This window comes from Ammospiza caudacuta, chromosome 6, assembly GCF_027887145.1.
Source record: "Ammospiza caudacuta isolate bAmmCau1 chromosome 6, bAmmCau1.pri, whole genome shotgun sequence".
In the NCBI taxonomy this organism is placed as follows: Eukaryota; Metazoa; Chordata; class Aves; order Passeriformes; family Passerellidae; genus Ammospiza; species Ammospiza caudacuta.
Genome location: NC_080598.1, coordinates 15,550,543 through 15,565,919, shown reverse-complemented (window position 1 = coordinate 15,565,919; position 15,377 = coordinate 15,550,543). Strand labels below are relative to the sequence as shown.

At 41.1% G+C, this 15,377-nt stretch overlaps 1 protein-coding gene across 7 annotated transcripts in view; it reads left to right on the top strand.

Moving 5' to 3' along the window:
- TUB (TUB bipartite transcription factor) overlaps positions 1-12,382 on the top strand; it is a 75,265-nt gene extending 62,883 nt beyond the window's left edge. For 6 of the 7 annotated variants that reach the window (XM_058806901.1, XM_058806900.1, XM_058806899.1 and 3 more), the window contains one exon: positions 372-6,637. In XM_058806901.1, coding sequence (XP_058662884.1) covers positions 372-505 — 134 coding nt within the window. In that variant the 3' untranslated portion in view covers positions 506-6,637. Of the gene's footprint in view, positions 1-371; positions 6,638-9,889 lie in introns of those variants that run through there. The other variant, XM_058806897.1, reaches the window with a different exon arrangement.
- Positions 12,383-15,377: the final 2,995 nt, after the last annotated feature.

Sequence of the window (15,377 nt, the reverse complement as noted above, 5' to 3'; positions counted from 1 at the left end):
TGCACAGTCTGGGAGGGATTCTGCCCTCACAGCTGTCATCTGAGCAGGTTTAATTGAGATCTGTGTAAGAGGCTTCAACAGTCTATACAGAAGCCATCATCTCCCTGTTCTTGCAGAAAGCACTTTTTATATGTGTCTTTTTTTTTGACACTAACAAGTCTTGCAACCCTTTATCACTCAAGCTGTCCCTGCTTCTCGCTCTGCTATCAGCACACCCACTTGCATGAATAAGTGCTGTGAAGTTTGATGAGTGAGCATGTTTGGGTGGTATTTCGTTGCTCTGGGACAGAGGGTAGGGTTGGATGCCTATTTATTTAGTGAGGGCTGCAAACAGCAGTAAAGCCTTTTGCCTTTCCTGACCTTTCTGGCAGCTGACTACATCGTGATGCAGTTTGGCCGCGTGGCTGAGGACGTGTTCACCATGGACTACAACTACCCAATGTGTGCACTACAAGCCTTTTCCATTGCCCTTTCCAGTTTTGACAGCAAGCTGGCTTGTGAGTAAAGGGGCGTGGGTGAGCATCCTCTCGAAGGAAGCAGTTTGCCATATGATTCCCAATTCCTGCTGGTGTCGCTTATGGTCCATACTAAAAAGGTCAGGGAAAAATACAGTTGTGGAGGACCACTCTGTTGCTGAAGAGAAAGTTAAAGGAATCTTCTAAAAATTCAGGACATTCAGGAAATTGTATTTTCCTTTTTTTTTCTTTCCTGTCATATTTTTCTGGAAGTGACATCAAATTTTTGTAAATAGGAGTTGTCTCTCACGTCTCTGGCTGTGTTATGGATGTGTGCCATGATATACTGTACCGTGGCTCCAGTAGCACCATGACAGTGGTGTCTTTTTTAAAAATCCAGAAAGGGAGTGAGCACTCCAAAAGTTTCTTTTTACATTTAAGAATCATTCCAAGGCTGCAATCGTACCTCAAGGTTGCATTCCTGCATCAACTAATCAGAGCTTCACATCATCCAGCACAAGAGAAAGATGAGGAAAAAAAAGATGCACCTTTTTTTTTTTTTTTTTGATTGTGCAAGGATCTCATGTAGTATAAAGCCTGAAGGTTAAAACCTCTACTGGACTGAACTTGATGCATTGCTATTGTACATGTAGTAGGGCATGATGAATTTTAATTGCAGTAGGAGGAAATGGAGAAGTGGAAAGCACAAAATAATGTTGCACAAGTCACTTGAATTCTACGCTGTCATTATGTTTTAACATCTACATGCTTTTTAATTTGTTTCAAATGGAAATGTATTTGCAGTACAGAAAGGGAAAAGGAAAACATCTCGATGCCAAGAAAGCATAACTTATGTTGAATTTGGCATTTCATGGGCTGGGAATTTATATCCTTGTATTGCTGTGGTAATTCAAACACATATTTTGTATGAAGTGATATAAACAATTGGATAAAGGCACTCTGCAGAGAGTCTTATTATTTTGAACAGGCTGTGTAAAGCTGAGGAAGGTAAATGGAAATATTTTATTAAATTTGTCTGGCCTTTTGAGCTTTTACGATTTGTTGATCGCATTTTTTGAACTTTGAGCAACAACCACTTTTCATATTTATTTCCCCTTGTAAGAATGCTTGAAATCGATTGAAACTGTGTGTGTTGTTCTCTGATGTAAACGTGCCAGCTACTGAGCTAAATCCTTCTAGGCAAATCTAGTGTATGCTGCATACAAATGAGAGACTGGCAGGACACAGAATAGCTTAAAATAGTGCAGATTTTGCATCTCCATTTTTCTGATCTATCTGGAATAAACAAACAAATACCATTTCAAAACAAAACACAAGCAAAGAACAAGCCATGGTTATCTTCTCTCCTGAGCATTTCAAAAGGCAGGAGCTGCAGCTCTTGAAAGCACATTGTAAAAATAATGGTCTTGCTGCCATTTTCTGTGCCATGTTGTCCAGAGTGGCACACAGAGTAATAGAATTTATATGTTCACCAGAAGGGTGTGGAAATGTGAGTGAAGTAGTAGCTTTGTTTTATACTACATGTATTCAGGCCCTCCTTTTTATTCCTTATAAACTCTTGCACTGCACAACCAGAGATTATGTAAAGCTGCAGCAGTAAAAATGAGATCAAATCTGATTGTCTCATAGTTGACAGGCCCTTTTTGACTGCAGGGGACAGGCCATAAAGCTCTCCTTAAGGTCGTGCCATTTGGACAGTGTCATTTCAACTAACAAAAGAAATATGCTCTCTTCACCTTTGCCTTCAACTCTCCTTCCCAGTATACAGACAAAGGAATTTCAGATAAGAGATGAAAATAAATAATTACCAGCATTTTTTCTAATCTTTTAAACAATCTATGGGAAGAAAGTCCCATAGTGTTTTGTTGATAGACTCAGCATGTCGAATATTCTCTTTAATTAACAGGAAGCTCTCTTTCTTTTTCCCCTCATCTTTTTGCAAGGAGCTTTTCCATGCAATGGTATAAAATGGAAAGACACCTTTTGTTTGAGAGAAAGGAGCATCAGTTCCCTCCATGAATGATCCAAGTGCTGAGTCATGAGCTGCAGGGTGATGCTTTGGCTTTGCACATGAGTGCTTTGTTTGTAGCTGGTGGTTTCCCACAGTTTCACATCCCCATCTGTCATCCCACTTTGGATTTAACAGAGAAGGCCCTTAGGCCTTTGCTTACCTCATCTCAGCCTTTAAAAACCAGCTCCAGTGACCACCAGAATTTTTTGTTTGGGCTACTGCAAAGCCAGTCAGGGATTCCCAGTGCTGTTATTTAGGTGTGATGTGATCTGAAGAACTCTGCAGCACGGGATTGGCTGAATCTGCATGGCTGGAATTCTGTGCCTTGCCAGTCACACTTTAGAGCCTGAGAAAGTGGCACCTGACACAGTTTTCTGCCTCTGTCCCTGCACAAGACTGTGTCAAAGGAGCTGAGTGTCTCGTGGTGCAAACACACAATCTGCTGGCTGTAGTGTTGGAGCTGCTTTGGGAAGGGTTATTTTTAACCCAGATCATAACAATGGTCTGACTCACACCATGACCCCCCAGGGAATTGGCACGAAAGGAAACTCATGTGCACTGAAGTCCTGCACAAGGGTGAGAATGAGGGGCTGGGGAAAGGCTGCAAGTTCAGCTTCTTGGGACAGTTCTGCTGCCAGCACATTGTGTAACTTCACTCTCACTGCATGTTCTTCCCAGCCAGGTATTTTTTTTTAACCTGTAACCATGCCAGGAGGAAAGTGGTGACTCAAATTCCCATCATCTTAACAGAGTCTGACAGGGCCATCAGCCAACGAGCTGCTGAGGGAAAAGCTCCCCACAATAAATGGAGGTCACTAGAGGGGGATGTTAACCTGGGACTAGGAATGAGGAACTCTCATTAAATCTGGTTCAGTTGGAATAGGATTTGCTCCTAATGCCCTTTGCCCAAACCCTAATTCCTCAATATTGGTGAGCATGGTACTGGGTTTGATCCACTTGGCCTTCACCATCTGCTCTGGAAGCAGTTTCAGCCATTAATTTTGAATCTATAGAATTTCTGATGGACAATTTTTGCTGGATATTTTTTTGTAAAGGTCACATGCAAGGTGATGCCACAAGCTTTCCAGCTCATCTCTAAATTTTGTCCTCTTAACTTGGAAAAGTCAAACCAAGTTCTGTCATACCTGAAATTACATTTTCCTCACAAAGTTACATTTTCTTCCCCATCAGTAATAAAATCTTGGCACTAGTGAGTATTTTCAGAGACAGATGCACACTGAAGTAACCAAGGAGTAATTAGTGGTGCACTCCTGTTAGTAACTTCTGCTGGGCCTGCATTCAGTGTGCAGCAGGGCATAACCTTGTTTATTCAGTGTGACAAAGAGTAGAATGGCCCCGAGCTGTGTATTTCCTTCACACAGTCTTAGTGAATGTTTGGATATGGTAGATTTAGTGTTATTTAAAATCCCAATATTGATGATTTTTTGCATCTGCTGTTGATTTTGGCAGAGTTGTAAACAAACTCCTTGCCTGAATTGCTTATGGGCAAATGCTGCATGCTTTAATGAGAGTTCTTAATCTAACTTGTCACTCTGTTTACATCAAACAGTTTCTTCCTGGCCCTTTATCTAATTTTCTTCATCTCTGATGTTCTGTTCCTTCTCATTCTCTTTACAATTCCTTTATCTGCTCTTCAAGGATGTGCAGCTCAGAAGTGTTTGACAATATTGCTCAGTGATCTCTCCAGAGATGAATAATGCCTTTGGTGCTCATTCAGTGATGCTCCTACAATAGAAGCCTTATCAGAGGGGTGAATTTGGCCCTTTGGCTTTTCAGTAGAGTAAATTAACACATTAAAAGGTAGCAGATAAAAAAGCTTGCCTAAAATATAATCAGAATTTTTCTCAGTAAACATTCAGTTTCCAAAGCATTGGTTGCAAATCAATGAGCAGAGCTGTCCACAAGCCTCAAGGCAGGCTGTTACATTCCCTTTGTAGTGCTGCCTTATTTTTCCTTTTTTTTTTTTTTCAAAAGGTTGGAAGTGATTTTGTGAGCTGAATTGTGTTGGTGGCCTAAAATAGTTTATTTTTTAGAAGCTAGGCTTCTCTCTGTTCCTTCTGTAGGATAATATATGGCACATAAATCAGTAATGTCATAGGCTCTTGTTACAAATTCTGCAGTTAAGAAATCAGTGAGAATGGTTTTGTAATAATTACTGGGCAAATCTGTTGCTATTCAAGTTGCCTTACAATAGTGCTGGAGTTCCCAGCTGGCTGTCCTCATGAGGTCCTAGCACTGAAGGGGCTGGAGTGAAAAGGGCTCTGTAATAAAATCTGGTGGCTGCACAATTGAAAAATAACATTGTGGAGTCAAATGACACCAGAGCTTTATCAGTCATGGGGAACCAAGGCCATCAATTCAAACTTTCTGAGGTTTTGCTCCCTTGTGGTGAACAAAGGAGGGGCTTTAAACAAGCAGAGACATCAGTGAGTTCTCTAAAAGTATTGGGCATTAGACCTACTTTTCTGCTGTTAAAATCTTACCCCTGCCTGGGTGGTGCCCTTTAAAAGAAATCGGAAAATCAATCCAGTCCTTACTATGGAAAATCATTCTCAGTTCTTGTGTCATAGCTTTTAACAAATTTTATTATTAATTAATTTGTGATTTCACATAAGGATAAAACAAGGATGGGGAAAGAAGAGTTTTTGCCCTGAAGGGATGATGAGTCTAGACCAATATCAGATTATTTTGTCTTTGTTTATTGCAGTAGGACAAGACATGGGGTTGCCTGGTGTTCTGGGCAGAGGAGGTTTCTCCTAATGTATTGCAGGTGTCAGAGAGAAGATTTTGGGTTTGATCCTGTGACACTCCAACCATTTGCCCCATACTATCCCATTGCTCTCCTAAACAATCATTTGTGAGATTTTTTTTCCTGCTTTTACAGAAGCCTGTGCTCACCAATCAGATATCTTTGCTTGGCAATTAAGGACAGCACAGCAGTCACCTTTATTAGAATTATGGGCTGATGACTCAGATTTCTCAAAAGGCCTCCTTTTGATTACTAGAATAAAGTAGTTTTATAAATCTTGCAGTAGAGGTAATCTAACTGTAGGTGCAGGCTTCTCTTGTATGTGCTACTTAATGAAATCAGGTTCCTGTTGTTCCTCATGTACAAAAAGTACCTTCCAGGGTTCTGTTCTGTAAGTGTTTGAAATTAATTATGTAGTTATTCTTCAGTTCTTTTTGTTGCTCGCCAAGGAACTAAGAAAAGAATTTGCACAACTATCTCACTGCTTTGGTGTTTTGCTATGAACTATAGCTCAGTAGCTGATACTCACAAATGCCTGTATATTGGATGAAAATGCATTAAAACTTATTTTGTATGTTGTATTTTATTTAACTGCCTATCCATTTTCAATTCCCCTTTTTCAGTAAGGGTATGTTTATCTGTACCTTTACTGAGAAGATTTGAATTGAGTGGCTTTCCTGAAACTCTTTAATGGAACCACCACTCTGGTTTGCTGAAAGGCTCTAGGAAGAGGACACTGTTCAAAAAATTATGTGTACATTTTTGAGAAGAAACCTTCCCTATTGGATTATAAAATAACACTGGAAGCTTATCATGTTTTTATTTAAGTCTGCAGTGGCAGTTTGAAAATTACTCTGACAAAAGCTTGGTAAGCACATGGACTGTGCTTACAAAGTCCTGCTTGAGAGTCAGAACCTCACAAGTACCTGGAATACTCATGATCTATTCTGTGCTTGGGTACAGGCAAAAAAAAGTCCTGAAGAGTCAAAATCTGTGTTAAAGTCAACACAGTCTTCTAGGCTGACAGCACAGGCCTGGGGATTGGGTCACCTGGGCTTCTACCCCAACAGAGTGTCTGACTTTGTGCAAATCTTGGAACCTCTTTGTGCCTCAGTTCCACTGAGTTGAATGGAACTCCTGGGTTTTGGCCTGGCTGTGTCCATCTCTGTTCTGCTGGGAGGATTTCCAGGAGTGCTTTGAGGCTGCTGGGTGACAGGTGGTGTTGCCATGCTCAGAACTCAATTTAATGCTCCCTGAACCAAAATATGAAATTTTCTGCTGCCTGTGTAGAAGCCACGTGACTAACCAATCTCTTAGGATCAAATCTTGACACTGTTGAATTCCTGTCAATGATTTAAGTGAGGCTTCAATTTTTTTTACCTTGTGTTATTTTTGGTCCCTAAAAGTGCAGAAAAAACCAGTAAGGACAAACCATTTGATACACTATTCCTTCTTGACAGTGTGTGTTGTTGGTTGTGTTTTACTTCCCAGCATCTGTTGTTTTAAAACTATTATTCCTGAGCACATTACAGAGATTCACTTAATGCAATCACCTATTTATGCTTTTGTGTAGGAAACTGAGACACTTGGCAGTTGTGCTGCAAATTGCCTTTTTGTATTTTTGTTTGCTTTTTTCCTTTCCCTTGGATGTGACTCAGTTGTTCAGAAGTATTGTTACTGCCCACTTTGACTCTGTCATGCACATCTGATTTAAAAACAATGAGCCTCATGATTTCTGACTGCCTTTATACTCAGCTGGGATGTTTACAGTGTTTCTCACATTTCACCCTGCATCTGTGGCTTCTCACTGAGGCTGTCCCAATTGGCACAATGCCATTAGAAGTGTCAGTAATTTATGAAGTGTAAGAGTAATTCTCAAAGTAACAGAATGTAGTTTATAAACATTTTTATAAATTTTAACATTAAAATCTAGCTAGGTTTAATGCCTACAGTTTGGATGAAATTGCAAGGAGATTATTTGTTTAAAATTTTCTTTCCTTAAGCTTGGTTTGCAGCTTGAGCTGGCATTTAGGAGATATAGGAAGCTTTAGGAAGCTTCTGATCCTGCAGCTCCATGCAGATTGCCAGACTGTGACTGCAGCAAGCTGCCAGTGTGATGAGGACACACTAAGTGATGAGAATTCCAAAGTCCTGGCAAGAGTGCACTTCTTAATTCTCTCAGGCACTCTTGGACATCATGTAGGAATAATGTACCTTTCCTATATTGACTTACTTACCAAATAACAGCAGGAATATTTTCACTCCCTTTGAATTTTTTTTTTTTTTTTTAAGGCCTAGTATCTAGGTAAGTGTAATCTTAACATTTAGTCTTGATGTGCTGGAAAATTACATCATGAGATCACTTATTCTGCCAGTGCAGAAAATCTCACTGGTACAAAACCAGATTGTGTTGGGTGGGCTTTGGCCACTGCTCATGGAATCAGAAAGGTTGGAAAAGATCTCCAAGGTGATCAAGTCCAGCCTTTGATGTTCAGTGTTCAGACGAGTTTATGAGCCCTGGCAGCTCATAGCAGGAGGGCTTCATTCCAGTCTGGGTCAGCAGAAGATAACCCAGTATTACCATCCTGTTCTCTCCCCTAGGGAGAATCTCCCAGCCTTCTAGAAGTAGAACTTTGTTGATCCTGATGTGTCTTTAAATATTACAGCATTTTTTAGCTATTTTAAAACTGTTTTCAAAGATGTGGTTTAAGCTCAAATAAAATAGTCTTTCAAGTAGTTAGAGGTGTACCAAGTGGGCTTGGTTGAGAGGCAGCTGCTTTCCCAGCAATCTCCTCAGCTGTTGTATGAGCAGAGCTTGATAGTCCTGCTGGAAAATGCATAACATAGCTATTATATTATATATCTATCTATCTATCTATCTATCTCAGCATATTATATAATAATATGCTTTCCTTGGGTTTTGCCCAATGATGCTGCTGGTTTGTGCACCACGACATTTCTTTCTGAAGGGCAGAATTTCCAGTACTAAATACAAATAGAAACCTGTTTTCTGGTAAAGGCTCTGCCTCATTTCCTGCTGCCTTACATGTGGTTTGGTATTTGTTACTAAAAATATAAACTTTCCATCCAAGAAAAAAAACAGGATTTCTAGACAAAATCACTGACACTTAGTGCTGTATGCCTGGATTGGCAGAAGACTTTTTTTGCCAACCAGAAATGTTATTATTCCTTACTGTTCCAGCTGTTGCCATGGGTGAGCACTAGGAGACAGAGGGTCTCCATTTTAATCTTCATTCTGAAGACTAAACTGTTTCACTCTAGAATTACTGGAAAATCAAACCATGTTAATTACAGAGTTTTCATCAGGCAATTAATTTGCACTGAAATTGAGTTTTATGCTGACTAATTTATGAGAATGACCTCAAATAAACATGGGAACACTGAGCAAATGTCAGGAACTGACAAGTTGCTCAGCAAAATATTTAAATCAAGTCCACTGAGTTTTCCTAAGTAAAAAATCCCCAAAACAAATGAGGCTCTATTTCATTCCTAATTGTATTTAGTTGGAGATTCAGTGTTTTGTAATGTGGGCTGAAGAGAAATTCTGTGTACTGTTAATTCTAACTTCTGCTTTAAAGTAGGGCTGCAGCAGTGATGTGTACTCTTACAAGATTTCTAACAGTGTCACCTTAAAAAGCTGATTGTGGAATATAGCTCTAACTGAAGCATTTTCAAGAGTTACTGAGTCCAGTGATACTATCACAAGGTTTTTGTTGGTTTTCTTTTCTTTCCAAAAATACCCCTAACCTGTTTTCAAAAGCACCATTTATTCTGTCTTTTGGACTACATTGCACAAGTCCATGGGGTTGAATTCCTATTTGGTATCACTTCAAACACTTTCTTGCAGGTGGTAGATGCTTTTCAGCTTCTTGGTAATCTGTGTTACTGGAATTCCTTCTTTTGCTTTAAGTTCCCTGATTTATTTTTTTTTTCCCACCCCATCTATAACCTTCTCTTCTTTCAAACATGTGGAGGTTTTTCCATATGGGGACACTCCAGAGCACTAAGTCAGTGAAAGTTCTATAAAGTCAATATCTGTGAATTAAAGTGTGTTAAATCCCTGTGTATATGTTCTCATTTTGAAGTAGGGTGGCCTTCAATGCTGGTTGCATGATCTTCCACCTGGGTATTCATCAAGTTGGGCAGTTCAAGGTCGTTGGGGAATTTTAAAATGCTGAACAGGTTTCAGACCAAGCCCTGGTGAACATGTGAAGGGATTCACCCCTCTGCACTCTCAGGGTGGCTCTTAGGACTTACTGTACCACATCTTTTGGCTTCTTGAACTGTACCTCAAAGCTCAGCACCTGCACAGTAGAGGCCACATTTCCCAAGCCCTGTTTTCCTACTGCAGCAGTTTTTAGCACTCTCTGATTTATTGCCACCTGTATGATGAATTTAGGCTTCCTGACAACAGTGTGCTTTCTGCTTGGGATTTTGTGGCTGCCAGGATGCTTTACTAGTGTAGCAGAGCTTGACTCTGGGAGTGTGATGTAAATGATGCCTGTAGAACTAGGTTTATTTTCAGTGCCCATCAGAGGGTACACTTGTTTCTCAGAAAATAATCTTCCTTTCTCTTTTTCCTTCTTCATTTCTGTCTGCCTGGATCTGGAGGATGAGAGCCCCTCTTAGCATTCATGCAAGCCCTGTCAGAAAAGCACACAGAGCGGGTCTCTCACGGAGCCATGCAGCTCTCACAGCTCGCTGTCACCCTGCCCTGTCACACTGCATGTCTGTCCCCGTGTGCTGTCCCCTACCCTGTGTGTCTGTCACCAGCCTGAGGACACGGCTGCAGAGACGTGCATGGAAGCTTAGCAGAGAAAATGCTGAACCGAAGCCATTAAATCACAGCTCTCCCAATCCTGAAGAAAGAGCTCCTCCTGAAGGCAAAAACTGGGACCTGAGGCTCTTTCAGTCACTTGAACTCTCCTTGTGTTCACATTGCATTTCAGAAGAGAACACCTTTCTGTTATATTTGCACTATTTTGAGCCCTAAGCCCAGAAAAAGGCAGCACAGAATCCAAGGAGTGCAGTTGCAGAGAAGCAAAGCAAAGTGCAAACGAGCTCCATGTGCAGATGGAGGGAGTCCAGCATGCAGGCTGGGCAGGGGGATGGCAGGAAGATTATTTTCTGCCAGAGGATGGATGGGCACACTGATTGGCACTGCTTGGAGGGAGTCATGGGTTTCAGTGTTCAGTGATAGACTGATGGTCACTGCTTATGTTGTGTAGTATTGGTAAGAGCTCCATACTGTTTGTTTCTCATCTAAACTGCTCGATTTCTGTACAGATTTCTTCATGATGTCATTTTCACCTATTTATATCCATGTCCTAACCCCAAGCCTGCTGGTGTAACCAATGTTTCTTTCTAATTTCTGTTGTGTCTCCATAATGCCACACTTGTGTGTCCCTGCCAGAGTCCTCATGTCTTCTTGTCTTTGTTTAAATGTGGGCTTAACTGGATCACAAAAATTGGACATTACTGGCATGAACACTTCAGGAAATTGGATTTGGAAGGGAGGCCAAAGTTTGCTCTTACATACATCCCATGAAGACCTGTTGACACACAAAGGGGGGATCTAGAATATCTGTTGGTGAAAAATGTTCACCTTTTCCATTAAATGTGCTGCCAAATTCCCTGATGTCAAATGCTGCACAGAGCATTTAGAAGAACAAAACCTTGCCCATGATTTAAGGGTGGAACTGAACCTGCACAAGAACTAGCAAATCACAGGGAGTTTCCCTAAGAAACAAAGTCTACAAGGAACAAACCTCTTACAGTGGCTTACTGAAAACCATCTATGAAAAATAGAAATATTGGAGCTTTAACAATTTTTTATTATCTTAAGAGTGTAAACATCTTTTCTGCTGATTGGAAATAAGTTTATTTCAAATTAAAATCCTGTGCTCAGTGACAGGAAAATCAGGTCCTCTATGCAAAGTATAAAGGGGACATCCATACATGCCCAGCAGGATTGTAAGTTTCAAGTGTGGGATGGGTTTAGTTTATGACTTTCCCAACATTTTCTAGGTTTAGATGTGCAAACATTTGTGCACACACACATAAATGTGGATACAGCCTTAAGAAAACTCCGTTGGTGGTATCTTCCTTCCCCTCTGTTCACAGTGACAGCACAAACCATGTTATTAATTTGCCTTGGGGTTAATCATTGCAAAATATCTCTAAAAGAGTCACTTATTTGAAACCTCTTCTAAAATAATTTTGAGCAAGTGATTTTTTTCTGCTAAAAAGATTACAAAAAGTTGTTTTCTCTCATCCTTTCCATGTGAGTGTCTGTTACAGAGAACCATCTGCTTTTCCTTTGAGCAGACTTTTCAGCAGGATTCATCCACACTGTGAGCCAGTCTCTACCCCATGATCACAAGACTGGGGCTTTTGTTTCTCCTTTTTGAACAAATTCTTACACTCAAGAGCAGGGAAACAAAACAAAAAAATGACTGTGGAGGGTGTTTGCAATTTGTTGCACCTCTGGAAGTATCTCAGACAGTACATACTCTAGAGGTGGTTCATTTCTGAGAGTTCCTAGTAGCCACTGAGCTGATTTGGCACTTTCCAACACTGTCTTCATCCAACTAAAGACAGTCTGAAAGATCCAGTGTTTGGGAGCAGCTGTAGAAATACTCATTTTAGAATATGTTGAGATTATATCTGCCTGTAAAGAAAAATAACCTTTGTTTCTGACTTGTTTACTTAAACTTCAAGAAGTAGAAAATGTGCTACATGAATGTTTCTGTCCCTAGAAAATGATGAAGCAGATTAATTATTTTTATTTAATTTTTTTTTAAATTCCCACAGTAAACATTTTCTGATTCATCTCTTTGCCTTTCTTAAATAAACCGATATTATACAGTAGAATTTGAATATGTCATGGTCTGTATTTTCTTTACATTATATGGGGTTTTAAAGAATGGAATATATCAAATTTGACAAAAAATGACCTAATCATGACAACTAACATTTAACCAGACACGTTTTCTCACCATAGCTGTAACATGTCAGGCATGTTTGCACACTGCCTCGGCGTGTTTTGAGTAGCCAGGCATCTCCCCTTTTGTTCAGACTTTAGAGAGTTTTAGATAAACCTGCAAGAATGGGCTTTTGCAAATTATTTTTTTTTAAAGAAACTCTTTGGTATTCTGGAGTAAATGTATTTATTTACCAGTATGTAAGTGACTGATTTTAGTGTTTGTGAATACAGAACACTGTGCAGAAATATGAAACTTAGTTTGTTTGAAACAACAATGTCTTTCCCTACCCAAGGTCAGAAACACCTCAATAAATTACTTCCACTGGATATGGAGTTATTTAACATAAGGAGTTTCCAGTGCCATTTAAACTGTATTTTTACAACTTCCTCTGTCAGGAACAATATAATTTGAGTAATCTTGCACTTGGGCAGGTGTTTGATACCAGCAGAGAGGAGGAGTGGTCTGTGAGCACTATCTAAGCCATCCCAGGAAGATCACTGAGGAAATGGAGGGGTGTCTGTTTGCTTTTAGGATCTATGCCCCCCAAAAAACTGATGAAGTTCCAAAGCTGAGAAAAATCACTTGAGCAGACCAACCTTTCCAGCTGTGTTTGGGATGCTCAGTCTGTCTGATCTTGCATTCATTTGCTTTGAAATACATGGTCAGTATAAAACCATTGATATATAGATGATTTTCTAACTCTTACCTGGTTTTTCTTCCTCAGTGTTTGTAATATGTGAGGTTAGAAACATAGGATTTTATTATTTTTTATTAGAATATGCAAGTAAATATTATTTAAATAGAAGATTATTGCACTAGATTGATCTGTGTTCTCAAAGGTAAGCGTAGTTTTCTTATTCTTCGCTGGGAAATCAAAAATCCAAGATATGGACACTAATTGCTAATGAAAAGAGTTAGGTCATAAACTTCTAAGATATTTGTTTTCCAAATACTATTTGATAAATAATCCTCTTTAGAGTATTTTTGGGGCCGGCAGGGATCTTACTTTTTGCTTTATCCTGATCCCATGGATTGCCTGAAACAATGTGTAATGATTCTCAGATATGTAGGGAAAAGCCCATTTGTGAGTTTTAAAATCTAGTTTTATCATAATATTTTGTTTTAACAACACATGTGCTATTTGTTTTAGCTTTAACAAAAAGTACAGCCATTTCATTTGCCAGGTGGGAAACATCACATGTGCTTTTATAGAGCCTGACTGCTTCCAGTGGGCATTCACCTGGGCTTCTGTGACTTTTTCTCAATTTCCTAGCTTTGCTGATGTTCTGACCTATGATTTTGATTTATTTCATCAAAGTTCTCTGAGAATCCTCATTAGCTAAGCTCTCCTTCAAATTATGAGTGTTCTCTAGTAGAAGTGAGCAGGTTGGAGACACATTTGATGGTCCTTTTCTAAAATGCTCCTCTAAACAGACATTTCTGTTCAGAGGGGGCAAAGCTGAGGCAAAGGGTGGAAAGGAAATATTATTCAAACAGTAGGAATCCCAGTTTGAAGGCTGCTGGTGAGCTGCTACAGGAGGCAAGGTTGGCTACGTTCAGAGAGCACTTACTGGTCCCTGGGGAGGGGCTGCCAAGGCCATTGACACCTCAGGGATGAGCTCTTGAGGCTCTCTGGCACCTTGCTGCAAAGAAACAGGAATCCTTTAGCTCTGTCACAGGTGTTAGAAGCAGCCCTAACAGCTCCTCATGTGTAAGGGATTAAAGCCCTTGCAAGGCACATGTGAAAGGGGAGTTCAGTTCCTTTTTTTTCCCCATGTAAAAGGAGGGTTCAATCCTTCTTAGTGCTTGAAACGATGGGAAATTGGCATTGAAAAGGGGAATCCCTTTGCTGAGGTTTTGCAAACCTGGGAGAAAATGTCTGGTACAGCATAATTATTCTAGGAGCACACAATAACACTGTGCCAAGGAAACTGTGAAACTCCCATCTGGAGAATGATGGTCGTCACGAGGAGCTCCTGATCAACACAGATCCACTTTCCTGTGGTGATGGCAGCTGGTGAGCCAGACCCATAATTTAGGGGCACAGACACTCTGGGGGCTGGGCTGATGGGGTGGCATGAAACGGGGCTGGGTGGTGACTCTGTGGGGCACAGGCCCTTCCCGTGGGCTGCCCCAGCTGTGGTGGGTGGCATTGCCATGGGCACTCCCCCCACACCCCATCCCAGCACTGATGTGAGCAGTTCTGTGGGAGCAGCCCCAGGCTGGCACCCACCTTGATGGGCACCCAGCATCTGGCTTGGAGCTGGTGCAGAGCAGGGGAATCCAATTTATTTCATTAAAAAACAGTGTCCCAGAGGCCCATGGTGGGTGTGCAGATGCAGTGGGATGCCTGCTCTGTGTTCCTGTCTGCCTCAGAATGTCACAGCTCTGGTGACACCCAGGGAGCACTTACCAGTCTGGGACAAGCCAGGGAAAGGGTGTCAGCCTCATGCTGGGCTGTGTGCCTGTATCCACAGCAGAGCTCCAGCACATCTCCTACCTTTTCCTTGGGAGTACTGGGGAATGATGTAAGGGCTTGGCTGAACACTGGAGTGAGGCTGACACTAGACCAGGTTGGTGAAAGCCCCCGCCAACGTGACCTAGAATGTTGACAAGGATGGGGCATCCACACTTTCACTGGGCACCTGCTTCCCCACCACCCCACCCTCGTGACCAGAGGCAGCTCCCTCAGCCTCCCCTTGTGTGCTGTGGGACTCCTCACCATCTCCAAGGCCTGGGCTGGGCCTGTACCCTACACACCAGTACCTTTCCAGGGCTGTGGAGACCAAGAGGGGACAGAAGAACCCATAGGCACTCACCAAATCCCAAAAAAGAGAGGAAGAAAGAAATTTTCCTGTTATTTTTTTGGTTTATTGGTTTGGTTTTTTAAAATTTATTATTTCCCAACATCGAAAAGAACTTCCTATGAAGCAGCTAGAAGGGACCTCCATGTGAAGGCCAACACTTCTTCCTGACATCTGTTGCTTCTCCAAAGAAACAGCTGTCTATGTTCTTGGCTTGGTCTGCTAATATTCTTCATGCAAGGCTGACTTCACTCATCCATCAGGGATTGTTGTTGCCCTCAGACTGAAGAAACCCCACCTCCAGACCCC